The sequence below is a fragment of the Phasianus colchicus genome, chromosome 17 (assembly GCF_987193195.1).
Source record: "Phasianus colchicus chromosome 17, bPhaCol1.hap1.1, whole genome shotgun sequence".
NCBI classification, from domain to species: Eukaryota; Metazoa; Chordata; class Aves; order Galliformes; family Phasianidae; genus Phasianus; species Phasianus colchicus.
The window spans coordinates 11,866,623-11,880,334 of record NC_143452.1 but is presented as its reverse complement, the minus strand read 5'-3'; the positions used below and the strand labels follow the sequence as shown (position 1 = coordinate 11,880,334).

The following is a 13,712-nucleotide window of genomic DNA, read 5'->3' as shown; positions in this document are numbered from 1 at the left end:
AACTTTTGCTGGTCTCCTGTCGGAAGAGATGTGAGCCGGTGCTGCCATCTCCAGGAAGCGCTGCGGATCGCCTCCATCGCGCACCGCTCAGCACCAACCCATGGCAGCACAGCTCACAGCACCGACCCGTGGCATGGCAGCACTACCATGAATATCTATTTCATGACATGAACCGTTCCTGAGCGTTTAATGACTCCTCTGTCATTAGTAACACGAAGTTTTTAAAAACTGGCATCTGTTCAGAGTAAGGTCTGTTTTAAAAGAGACTAATAAATGTGTACTGATCTTCAAGGTAGAAATATCAGCATTAAGTTAACTTTGTAAACTAATCGTCTGAAAGCTATGGTAATGCAAGTTCTTAACCACAAAGAGCAATCAGTGTTCCCAGTTAAAAAGCATGAGTCCATAAGGAATGACTCCTGAACAGGTCAAAAGAATTCTTTCTTGATTTCAAAAAGGACACAGTCTGGTTTCTAACTATTCAAACAGTCATTTTTCAACTGCATTAAAATCTTTTATTTTTTTCTTTTACGTTCCTCTTTGCATAGTCTGATGCTCAGGTACCAGCACAGGATAGCATTCAGCTTGGTTACTAACAATTGAAGCAAGCAATATATTCAGAACATTGATAAAGTAACTTAGACAAACTTCAAAGATGAATTTCAACAAAGAAATCTGTTGCTCAGAATTTATAACAATAATGAAAACCCTATGAAAACAGACACAAAACAGTAATTATTAAACCTTATTAAATGCTCAAATAACAACTACTATAATGGAAGGAGGACAAAGCTGATGAATAATCTTGATAAATGAAACAAACTGAATCCTAGTGATTGCCACAAACATCTGATATAGAGTGTTCACTGAAAGGAGAGTTAGCAAATGTTCCTTACACTGAAACATCATTGCCTTTCATTTTCTCACCTCAGGAAAATACGAACAGACTGAAGTTCACACAGCTCTCAATTGTACAGAGTTACTAAAGAATAAATTTGTTTCAGGTCAGCACGTAAATCTGGAACTCTGGATGCAAATCTAGAAGAAAAATGACATTCAAGCTGAAAGAAACCTATCTTTCATAACTTACTTCAAAATTAGCTTGTTTCCTTCATTCTGTTGTGTGAATGTAATAAAAGAGATGAAGCTTCCCTATAATTTTCAGACGTCAGTCCATCACAGCCATTTCACAAGGTGGTTCTGTCTTCTGCTTTCAAAGCTGTTGCCTCTATTCCTTCTAAAACAGGAACAATCTGGCATAATGTTCACTCTTCACAGTAGAGACATCTGGGAACAATTCCAGGTCAGTTTTGCAAAAAAATTAAATATTGTGATGATTAACCAGAAAGACAAGCAAATATTTCAATAGTTTCCACTATTAGGCAATTTAATGTAGTGGATAAAATAGTTCCAGTATATAACATCATATCTTAACTTTCAATTTATTAAGAGAATGAAACTATTTTACATTGAATATTATATGATGAGCCAGGTAAGTAAGTAGCACTCATTATATGTTTAGAAGAAAACTAGGCATTCAGTGTGGAAATTTAATTTTCGTATGATAATATAATCAACAATTAAAAAAGAAAATGTGTGTTCCAGCAAATCACTGATGGCAGCAGCCACAAGCCATTTCTAACCAGGGCTCAGCTCTTACGATAACAGCCATTAATAAAAGCACATAGAGGATCCCACAGGCCCTGCACATTGTGCAAGAAGTGGACAGCAATGTATATTCCCAAATGTCAACTATGCTAAAAAAAATCTGGAACTAGCACAGAAATTCTAAAAGCTGTGCATGTCAAATAACAGACTGAATATCTGCATGAGCAATATCTAATGAGACATTATCTTAGCTGTAGAAATTGAAGCTTCCAGATGAAAGGATCTGAAAGATACCAAAAATATATTGTTTGCATTTTTGTACCAAAACATTAATAAACAGCTAAATCTAATTATTGCAAAAGCATACACACTGCAGCTGTAAACTTCTCTCTAACCATACCATTACAGCCTTACAGTGAAAACAGAAATGTCAATGCTAATGTAAACTCAGCTGCTGATATATATTCATTAGATTCTGAAAGGCTTCAGCATTTCTTACTCTGTGTCAAATTTTATCTCCATGTCATTGGCCACAAATCAGTATAGGTATAACCTGCTATATCAAAATGTAATGTTTGAGGACACCTAGGCCTCAGATATATTTCCATAATTGTCTCTTGATGCACGAGGAGACCAGGATCCTGCCCATGGCCTTGCCTAACTGAATTTTTATATATTTTGTGCTTTGCCTAGTCAACAGAAATGCACATAAATAAGAAAACATCTCTGGATCAAATTTAGACTGTAAGGTAAAATTGCTAGAGTATTACCATGTATGTGATGACACACTAAGGTTTAAGAGTATTAAAGTTAACTTCATCTCTTTTAAGAGTTGCAAAGAAGAGAAATAATTGTGCCAGGAATACGCCAGCAGACAGAACAGGTGTTACTATGATCCCTATGGAGATCTGACTGAGCTCAGCCAGTGAATTGATCTGAATTGATTCACTTCTTAGGAACCTTAACCTAATGAGAAAAGATGAGGAAGCAGAAGAAAGAGAAGGAAAGAGATTAACTATAGACCATCCTCTGTTTTTTATCGAAGGAATAAACCTTCAGTGCTCAAGAGCTACCTACACTGAGTAACACTAAGTGATTACAAGTGCCCTTCTGATTGTACAGACATGCTGAGCCAAGAGCTCTGTAAATGGACCTGGTCACCTCCGCAGCATGACAGAAGGGCGACTCTAGCTATTTAAATCACTGGAGTTTTTATTACTGGTTCATTATCTGATCCAAGTATGAGAGAAGAACAATTTTTTCAATAGGATGCGTATTGAGATTCATGTGCAATTTGAGTTTTGAAAATGAAAATGTTCCAATCTGGTTTGTGTTAAAGCAGTGTAATATCAAAAATGGGCTCATAAGGAAACTCACTAGGGCTCAGCTCAGCGATGAGTGTTTCATTCACCTTTATAAAGGCAAAGTGAATTTGTAAAAGGGAAAAGAAAAAATGTGTTTGTAAGCATTGCTGAGCAGGGAGTTTAGGAAGATATCTGCAGGAGCTGAGGAACAGCAGGCCCAGAACCTCAGCAGTGACCCAGCGTAGAAGACCAGAACTTCTGCTCAGCAATTCAAGACTATTCTAAAGCGTTCCTCCATTATTTGCACTTAAATTAGCTTCATTGTGAAACAGTAATTAAGCAGCAGGGAAGATTCACCGCCTTAGCCTTTTATTCTTGATTCTAATTTACATGATTAAATTCTAACTTATTCACTGATTACCTTCTTGCTTAGCATGCTTTACATTCTCACTTTCTTTCCTTCTATCCTTGCTTCTTTTGCTGGATGTAGCAGTTTTGGCCCCCACCAATCCACAGTTTTCAGGATGCTTGTGCACATCACCCTGTCAGCATAATGAACCATAAATACATGAATCAAATATTAATATATGTAAGCGCTTTAACACAAAAAAAAATCCCCAACAAATATTGTTTTGGCAGGCAATTCGTACATTGTGTGAAGGGCTAACTTAGTTAACAACCTCCATAAAACTCCTGAAGATTTGTTCAGAACACATGCTAAGAGTCTGTTTGAGAGGAACACTGTACATCTGATTTTATATTCATTCATTCTTTTTTTTTTCTGCATAAGCAATAACGTAAAATCTGTGGGAAAAAAGGTTACATTTGTTTTAGAAATTTGCACATTTAATAAAAAAAAATGGATCTACATTCTCACAGCATACAGCTTTTGAATAAGTGAATAATAATTTCATAGTCATTTTCTTGCTGAACTGGTCCTAGCACTCTTTCCCTTCACTTATCTTCTTGAGTTCTTCATTTTGTCTTAAAATTCATACCTCCATGCTGCTGCTTAGTTTGAAAAGGCTACTATACTCAAAATGAATAACTTCCATACCAGATTGTACAAGCTAGTCCCAACTCTGAATGTACGATGTGGCAGACATTCTCTGCCAAAAGGGGAATACTATAATGTGCTTTATTAATCGACCAATGTAATGTTTGGAAAAAAAGACACAAAAAATCTGCTCTGCTGGTTTAGCATTAAGGAGTTAACACTCCACCCAGTAAACTGCTTTTTATTCTCTGTTCTTCCTAACAGTATAATACTAAATACTTAAAGATAACTCCACAGAGATTCCTTAAAACAAAGTATCTTCCCCAGAGTGAGGAGCCCTTACCACGTTCAGGCATTCGTTAGCTGTAGATTTCATGCTGGAATCACAATGCTTCTTAGAGTGAATTGTGAAAAGCTGTTTCTGTTGAAAGGTTTTGCTGCAGCATGAGCAAGTGAAAGACTTCTCATCACTATGAGTTCGTTTATGTACAATTAAATGATGTTCCTGAAACAAAGAAAATATTTGCAACATAATTATCCAGCTCTGTATCACATTCAACAAATCCACACAGGCACACAGAAAAGTACAAGAGCGTTTACAGGCCCCTTCAATTACCCTCCACTGTAAGCAGATGCTGAGGAATGCGAGTCACTGCCCAGTCCCTTGGAGAAGGTCAGAGCTTCTCCTCCTGATGTCATTCATGTTTGCAGCAACCATAACCAAGTGAGGCAGTGGAACACATTCCCAGGGAAGTTGCAGATGCCCCATTTCCAGCTGTGTTCAGGGCCACTGGATGGAGCTTAGAGCACCTTGATGTGCTAGGAGGTCTGTATCCTTAACGATCTTAAGGTTCCCTTCCAACCCAAACCATTCTATTATGTAAGAGCTTTTTTTTATCATTCTGTCCAGCATTCTTATGCCAATGTAGTGGTACTCAATTTCACTGTGCAAACCCAGGACAATAACAACAACAAAAACAAAAGCAAAAAATGATGTCTACACTACAGGCCTTGTGAATGGGCAAAAAGACAGATTTTTCAGATGGCTGAGAAAGGAAGCAATGGGAAAGCTTCAGAATGAGGGCAGAATGAAGATATTTTTATGCGACAATTTGCTCTATCAAATAGTGCTATTATGTTTTTTTGTTGTTGTTGCTTGTTTTTTTTTAAATCACTTGTAGTTTCCATGGAAATAAGTAGGAAACATTACTTTTGGATCAACCTTCGTATTTCTCCATACTATCAGTTCAGCAAAAGATGCATGCAGTATAATCGATGCTTTCATTCTGGATTTTACAGATGTATAAAAAAATACTTGTCAGAGATACATACAGATCAGAACATCTCTGGACCTTTCATTTCAGCACACACACTAGCTGGACTAAAGATCTTACCTCCCCCTTTTTTTCTCCCTGTAAGTTAGAGAAAAGTATTTTTAAGTTTCTAAAGTGTTGCCTGTGCTGCAACGTAAAGAAATACAATGCACGTCTATGGTATTTGTGTGCTGTACACTTAGATGACAGCAAAGGTAAGCAATATAGCAACTAATTAAAAGTGGAATACACTGTCAAAGTCCAGTCTTCAGTTAAGGCTGGAAAGCAGTGTGATCCTGACTGTGTTAGTGCAGTATGTTTACATGTTCAGAATGATTTTATCCAGCGGCACCGCTGAAAAATCACACAAAGCACAAATATTTGATTTTGTTCTCATGTCACTGAGGTGGACCATTCTTTCTTTAAACTTGTGAACAGTTCACGTCCAAAAGATGTAACAAGACAGCCTCACTTTTCTGCATTCCTGTTTTATTTTTCATTTATGAACCATTTTTCTTGCAAATAAAACATAACAACTCTCTATTAGTTAGAATGTAGTAACAGATCTTTATCTTATTTAAGTAAGTATACCCAAAGTGAACCCTGCCTTGCCAAGTCATCCACTTAATATGCAATAATTTGTCAGTGAGTTTAAATACCTGCTTGCGTGCAGAGCTGCACTGATCACATTTGAAACTTTTTCCATCCCTGTGAATCTTCCTGTGCTGGGTAAGAGTGTAATGGTTGTGAAAAGCAGCTTCACAGTGACTGCACTGAATTGCCGCTGCCATGTGTGAATGCTCATTTGGCAAGTGGACACCTGAACAGTTAAAATAATTATTTTAATGGTAAATTTTGGATCTCTACAAATTTGAACAAGAGTTAGATTGTGCGTAGCCCTGAGTAACACATTGGTTATAGAAGAAAATGGAAGGAAAAAAAGGTCCTTCTGTACTCTCAGCAACAATTCCAGAGTAATCAAGCATTTATAAGCTGAAATATCTGATTAGCTGATTTTAATGAAAACTGTTTAACAAATCAAATCCCTTTGAAAATTCCAGTAACTGCTTTCACCTACACAAGATTAATTGCAAAATGCTGCCCAAAGTAGTCTGTTTATACAAAGGAATTGTGACATGTAGATAGTAATTCCATTTTGACCTGGAAATATTTAAATCTGTTAAGTGGCACCTTTCTGAAAACACAGATAGATACTGAAGACAACTTTGCCTAAATATTTTTAATATAGCTATTTCATAACTTCAAAAAATCTAATGCTGTATCTGGCTCTTCTTGGTATTGGTCAACTGTATCACTTAAAATAAGTAAATATGCTCTATTTCTTAATACTAATTTCTTAATAAAACTCTTACCTGTACAAGAATATTTTCTTCCTAGAAGAGAACTGAATTTACACATGAAATAAAGCCACAGCGACTTTACAGAGAATCAAGTAATCTTCCAAACAAGAGCTGTTTAAAAATGTAGTACATGAAATCACCAGAGAATCCCAAGGACTTGCATCTCCAGAACTATGTATGGTAATTTTAACTTTTATTTTCAGTATCAATCTGTATACCAACACTGTTTGATATGGATGACAATGGGGAAAAAAAAATAAATTAATTTTCTGCATATAGAATAAAAATGAACTTACGCAGTGCTCTATTTTTTACATTCTGGGAGAAGACCCAACCAGAGAAGAGGTATTTCAGTTTATCGTATCACCTTCAATGTTTCATGATTGTTATACAGTCTGAAAATAATATTAGATATTGATATAAGTAAATTCAGAATCCTACAGGTATTCTGGAGGGGAAAAAGACCAGAATATTTGACGCTTTGTATTTCAAACAACTTAAAGCATCAACCACAAGATGTCACCCCATCTCCTTGCAGGAACTTCCCCGTAAATCAGCAGTGACCACATTTTCTATAGAATATTCTGTAATGATGTAAAGTCACAGAATGCATTTGGTATCACATTATAAGCAGTAACAATTAGAAACATTTCGGCCCTAATTATCTCTACATTCCCTTTTCTCCCCTGCTTTAAACTCACCCAAATCTCTTTTCTGTGCAATATAGGTACTGCAGTGTGGACACTGGTATTTTGGCACATTTTCTCCATGCTTCCTTAGCATATGTGCTTTCATGTTACCACTCTGAGCAAATCTGGTGTGGCAAATGCAACATTCATGTGGTTTTTCACCTATTAAAATGTGAATATATGCTTAGGAATTCTGTACTCGATACAAACACTAAATTCACACAGATCTGAACATCTAATTTTTAACAGCAACAGCCAGACCAACCAAAATGTAACGTTACCTTGTAACACACGAAAGGCCAACAAGTTTACATCGCCCATTCCTATGCAAACTCTTGGTTTCCTGAATCTGCAAGTCAAACTGATGAAGCATAAAACCATTAATTCTAAATTATTAATCAGGAATTATCCGCATTATCTTTTATTCCATCTTGTAGATGGATATTCCGTTTCATGTACAAAAATGCAGTATTACGATTGAGCGCACAAGGAGAAGAAGTGAATGGCTGTGACATCATGGTAAAATTGATTCAACCCCAGCCATCAATATTGGGGAAATATTTTTTTTTTCCTTGACTTTCTTTCTCAGAAATCCACATCAGCTCTGAATATCATCAAAAATTACATCAGCACTGGCAATAAGCACAGTCTAAGAGCACAGAGAAACATCCAGTGTTGAGGTTTTGAGCCAACTCCAGTTGGCCCTAAAGGCTGAGCCCCCACCATGACTGGATAACATTAGGCCCACTTTTAGACATTTCTGGTCAATTCCTTAAAAAAGAAGTTAGTCTGTTTGCACCAGACTACTCTGAAATGTAAATCAAAGCATAAGTGGGCATATTTAGATGTGAAACACACTCCCATTCGTACTAAAATGTCAATCACATTACATTGTGATTGAACGGAGTTGAAACCTGAATTCTGAGGTAGATACTAACTACGTTCTCAGACAGTATGCACATTACAGAGTCATGCTCTGTGTGCATCATGTTAAAACAGTTTTATTGTTTACTGGTCAAATTTGGGCATGATCAATCTGAGGTCACAACAATGTGAAATAAGCAAAATGCATAAAGAATGTGCTTTTCAGGTATGCTTTTGCTCAAAATCACAAATGAAAAATGTTGTGATTTATAGTCTGAAATCAGGTCACAAGGAAACCCATGAATTTTGAAGGCCTATAGAAGACATAGGCATAAATCATTACATTGGGGAATCCTACCTGAATGAGTTGCCAAGTGTCTTTTCAGTTTATATGCATCTTTGCCAGCATAACTGCAAAGGTAACAAGCATAAGGACGCTCTCCTGTATGTGAGAGAATGTGTCGCTTCAGTTTACTTGCCTGGCATAAAAATAAGACAATTTCTGCAGTAACATTTACATCTATAGAAGTACAAACAATTAAAATATAAGCACATTCACAAAATACATCTACTGCAATTTTAAATATTGCATCAGTTGCAGACTTAGTGCTGTCTGTTCTGGTTTTAGGTGATATTCTGTACTCTTCCCCCAGATGATCTTGCTTCCATTTTAGTACCAACATAAATAAAAGGAGAACCCTTAGCATGAGAATAGAAAAAGTCACATTTTAAAATTGGCTGAAAAGAACACGAATTACCTTCATGCTACTCAGTATCCCAAATTTAAAATGTCCAAACTCATTAGCCAAAGCCTTTATTCATCTTCAAGTTCATGTAAAGAACATTCATTGCAGAAGTCTAGTTCATTCTATTTTTTAATACTGTTTTTGTGCTCTGTCCTACATGAATAACAAGTATGCAAGTTAAAATTAGGAGTTACCTTCTGTATAATTCCTCCATACTTAATGAGCTCACTTCTAGAACCACTTAAATCTACCATACTATTGACTTCAATAGAATTAAGCATGATTATTTCCCCACTTTTGTAGCTCCTGTGGTCCTTTCACAAGTCAAAGTCAACTTTGGCCATTTGGCCAGTGCAGTGTACAGATGTACATTTGCACTGCAAGCCAAGCATTAATACTGTTTGACATATACAACTTAGTATCTGAAAGCCTACCAGCTTTCCCCAAAGGATTCAGAAATGCTGTACTTACTTCTACACTTGAATATTTACACATTGAACACTTGAAAGGTTTTTCAAAGGTATGCTTGTAACGCCCGTGCCGTGCAAGCTCACCGCTGGTCACAAATGCCATATCACAGTCACTGCATTTATTGGGTCTGGTCCCTGGAAGAAAAATCGTTTCTTAGAACCTTATTTAACAGCTGTATGATTTGTCTGCATTGAATCAACATGCACAATTTTTATCAGAACCTTTCTGTAACTCTATTTTTTTTTTTAAACAGACAATAAATATCCCACATACATTGATTATGAACACCTGCTTTGTCAATTTGCTTCACATTGTTAAACAGTCACAAAGAAAACATCAGAGAAGTTTCAATCATGCATACAAAAATCTGACAAAACTGAAGCAAATTTTCAGTTGATAAAAATTCTTAGAATGGTAAAAGGTAACACAGCATTGCAAACAGTCCACATCCTTTCAGCGTAGAACTCAAAACAAAACTGGTGAAACTTCTGAGGACAGAATGATCACAGAATGCACCTCTAAGTCTGCCACTCGCCTGTTGATTAAATAGTGCAGACAATATGTAACAAGGAATAACTGCACACATTAGATACCTGTATGCACATTCACGTGGTTCTGCAGGAGAGCAGCTGTTCGAAAAGCCTTGAGGCAGACGTGACACACGTGACGTCTTTCTTTAGAATGGATTTTCCTGTGATGGTTCAGACTTGATATCTTGAGCGAGGTGTATGTACACAACCCACAGCTGAAGACTGCTTTTTCTCCTGTGAGAACAAAGACGCGTTCAGATCATGAGATACAAAAGAATGACTTCACCCTTCAAAAATAGTACTGAATTCAATATAGTGCCTCTAGTTTAGGGAAAGCTACCTCACATTTATACATAAAAGTGCTTCAAAATGCAATAATTTCTGCCTGACAGCTTGCCTTTTTGTAATGTACCTATTTAAGACTTAAGCAATTCACCCCAAAATAGTGCCATGCATTAGTGATATAGCTCAGAACCTAATTCTAGGAATCCTACCTCTAGTCTAACTCCCACCTCCAAGAGAAGATGAAGGTAGCTAAGACGTGGTTCATCAAGGCACTTCTAAACAATGCAACACACTTCTTGTTGTCAACTGCATGATCAGTACTAACAAATTTAAAGATTTGGATATGGCAGGCTAAGCTATCCTCAGCTTTCAGTGAAGTATATGTAAAATCTGTTACGATGTAAAAGCTTCTACCAAATTATTAGTTGACTTCAAGGCAAGATCAACTCCTTGAAGAAGACAGAACAAAGTTACAGGATTATACAACATTTCCAAGTTCTTATCACAGCAGTAACAAATTTCTTTGAGAGTAACAAGCAAAGAGGAAGCATGCTGCACTTTCAGTTTTGAAAAGGATTCAAAACTGCAAAATGGCAAATAGATCATATGAGAAGAGCCTTTCCAGAACAGTTGCCTCAGCTCCCAAGTGCACTTTGTAATGTTTTTCATGCTGAGACCAGAATACATTTTTTACAGTGCTTCATAGCACACAGAACATGCAGCTAACACTTCAGTAACAGCAAACAAGACTGCTTTATTTTTATTTATTCACTATGGATTCATCCCACAGAACAGAATTTCCTTTGCGTTGTTAAACCTGCTCAAGTGTGCTCCCTTCAAACACAACATCTAAACCAAGGTTCATTATTGATTAGTACAACATCCATACTTCAAACTTCCTCCACCAGTATACCTTCATACCCAGATATTATGATACACAGATTCTTCAACTCCACTGACGTCATCCAACTTTCAGAGTATAGACATACAGATTCTAGGGAAAGTCACTTCACATGCCCTTTAAGCCAGTCCTTAACCTCTGCAACACACTTTTAACATTCCTGAAATATTAAGACAGCTACGTTCCATTACTCTTATTTAGGTTCTGGGAGATAACCTTGCTGACAGGCACTTATATTTGCCTACCACTCTCAACCAGCAATTGCAACCATTCTAAGCTCATCCATAAACCCCTGAATCTTGAAGCTGAATGGACCAAGGAAGATTAAATAAATTATAAGGCTTATTCAAAGGCATTTATACCCAATCTTAACTTTGACAGCTCCCTGGAGGTTTTAAAAACCACATCATGTTATCTTTCTTCAAAATCTAACTTAAAATATGTCATCAAATAATTAACTACAAATATTATAGTCACTGTTTACCTTTCTTCTGAGGTGAAGCACTCATTTGAGATTTTAGATACTTGGGATTTCTTATAACTGCTTGTACTGATGGAGATGCATGTTTGTGGTTTTTATCTTCATCATGCGAGTCTGACAAATCATCACTAGCTTTACAGCTCAGACCCTCTGCTTCCTTTTCTCCATCCTCTTCAGATTGGGCCAGTTGCTGGACCTTATTGTCAAATTCAGTGACATCATTATCTCTGTTAACCTACTTAAATAAGAAGTTAAGCTGCCTTAATCAAAAGTATTATAAATCAGTAGTTAGCATAGATTTAATACCAATGTTTCATGTCTTTTCAATACAGCACATTTCACATGAAATCATATCACACATCCAACAACCACTGTTGTATTGTACTCATATAAAAGAACGAAAATTATCTAAAACTATTTAACAGACCTAGGCTATGAAAAACAGAAGCACCACAGTGCTTCTGATGAATTGAATTAAAAGTTTGTCTGAGCTGTAGCAGCTTAGAGCTAGTAATCTAGAAAGGCTACATTTTTTGTTTGCTTTTTTCAGTATGGCATGAAAACACAGAGAGCTGTACAAAGGATTAGCTATTTCAGTCCAACAAATCTCATCACTTAGGAAAAATGATACTAAAGTCAGAGCAGTGTAAGTGTGATAGTACAAGCTAACAACTATCATATTGCCACCGTCACCACATCCAAAATTTGTACCTCAACCAGCAGCATGTCATGTGCTTCCTCCATCGACTTGTTCTCCGAACTCTCTGCCTTTCCTTCTTGCAGAATGTTAATCTGCACCAAGCCCAAGTCACACAGATCACAGACGGCCTCGTGCCCGCTCACTGGCACGCCCTGCCCATGCTGCACCACCACGGCCACTGTGGCTGGCATCGCCAGCATCACCTCCTCCTGACAGTGGGCAGTTATGTAACAGATGCCCTCGACGTCATCTTCCTCAGCCCTTGAACACACCGTCTGTAGCGCCAGCAAATGCTTTTCACCGTCTTCAGGAGACAGGGACCACTCTGTGGGGTCACTTGTCCCCATCATCGCATCACTGACACCACTCCTGTCCTCTTCTGGGATTATCCTGCCCTCATCACCCTCTTCTGTTCCATCCTGGTTTCTTACAGCACCCTTGATTTCGGTGAAAGGCGCCAGCAGACCTAAGACCACATCCATCACTGAAGAAGCCTGTTTAGAAAGCAAAGTTAAAACAAGGGCAAATAAACCGTGGGCTTTCCAGCCAAGCTCCCCAGCCTTGCTCCTCAGCTCTGAGCCCTCCACGAGCACAGCTGCACCTCTGTGTCCGCTCTCACCATCCCCTCATGACCCCATCTGCCCACACCTCCCTGACCACCATCTTCCACATGCCCTCTCCTTCCCCTCGCGCTCAGCCACGTCCCCCAGCCGAGCTGCCTCCCTGCAGGAAGTGCCCCCAGCCACACGCATCCCCCAGGGCAGGCACAGCCCAGGGATGTGGGACTGGGCCAGGCTGGGCGGCCCTCAGGCGCACACTGCGCATGGAGCCAGCCTGCCCCCGAGAGAAGGGCTTACCCAGGCTGTACCAAGGGCCCATGGCAGCACCTCAGCATGGTGACACCGCCCTGGCAAATCTGCCTTTCAGCGAGGGAGAGGCCTACCCGCTCGCTGGTTTTTCACCGTGTGTTCCCCAGAAAGAGGCACAGGGGCTGTGGTGGTGGAGCAGACGGTAGCTCGGCAGACCTCCTGTGGTGGGCTCCCTACACAGGTCAGCAGACCTCAGCATTAATTAGGCCCTTAACCTTCTGCCCCTGCTCAGCTGGAGACCACACGGTGTAGCTCAGTTGGTTTTTTCCACTTTTCAAAGTATTTGAAGTGATTCCCACGTTTCCCATCCGGAAGCACTCAGCCTGGTGCCACCTCTCCAAGACTGCTGAAGAGCTGGCTGACGGCAGCACTGCAGCATCTCTTACCTTCACAGATTAAGTATTATGCAAAACTGACTGAAGTGCATTGATAGAGGCAGTGGAGTGGTATATAAACATCATTATATTATACTTTAAGCCACTGCTGGTTATTCAAGGAGAACAAGTTTTGGATTAAGTGTTCTCCAAAGGTATTGTAAAAATGTTTTTGAGGTAAACTTGTGAGATTTGAGAGACTAACATTTAATCTTGTGT

The 13,712-nt window shown here is 38.5% G+C and overlaps 1 protein-coding gene across 1 annotated transcript; it reads right to left on the bottom strand.

Moving 5' to 3' along the window:
• Positions 1-478: 478 nt before the first annotated feature.
• On the bottom strand, positions 479-13,036 carry CTCFL (CCCTC-binding factor like). Its single transcript, XM_090152013.1, has 10 exons — positions 12,262-13,036; positions 11,554-11,746; positions 9,947-10,117; positions 9,354-9,487; positions 8,495-8,615; positions 7,285-7,434; positions 5,882-6,042; positions 4,253-4,414; positions 3,334-3,454; positions 479-1,287 (listed from the first exon to the last, which is right to left on the bottom strand). Exons 1-10 carry the CDS (start codon positions 12,730-12,732, stop codon positions 1,238-1,240), a joined length of 1,734 nt encoding a protein of 577 aa, XP_090008139.1. The 5' UTR covers positions 12,733-13,036; the 3' UTR covers positions 479-1,237.
• Positions 13,037-13,712: the final 676 nt, after the last annotated feature.

What these genes read in the sequence shown, in the direction of transcription:
- CTCFL (XM_090152013.1), bottom strand. Translation starts at nt 12,732, where the DNA reads ATGGATGTGGTCTTAGGTCTGCTGGCGCCTTTCACCGAAATCAAGGGT. An exon ending in TGCACAGAAAAGAGATTTGG is followed by an intron (nt 6,043 to 7,284) that starts GTGAGTTTAAAG and finishes TTAACTGTTCAG; the next exon opens with GTGTCCACTTGCCAAATGAG. An exon ending in CTAACGAATGCCTGAACGTG is followed by an intron (nt 3,455 to 4,252) that starts GTAAGGGCTCCT and finishes TTATGCTGACAG; the next exon opens with GGTGATGTGCACAAGCATCC.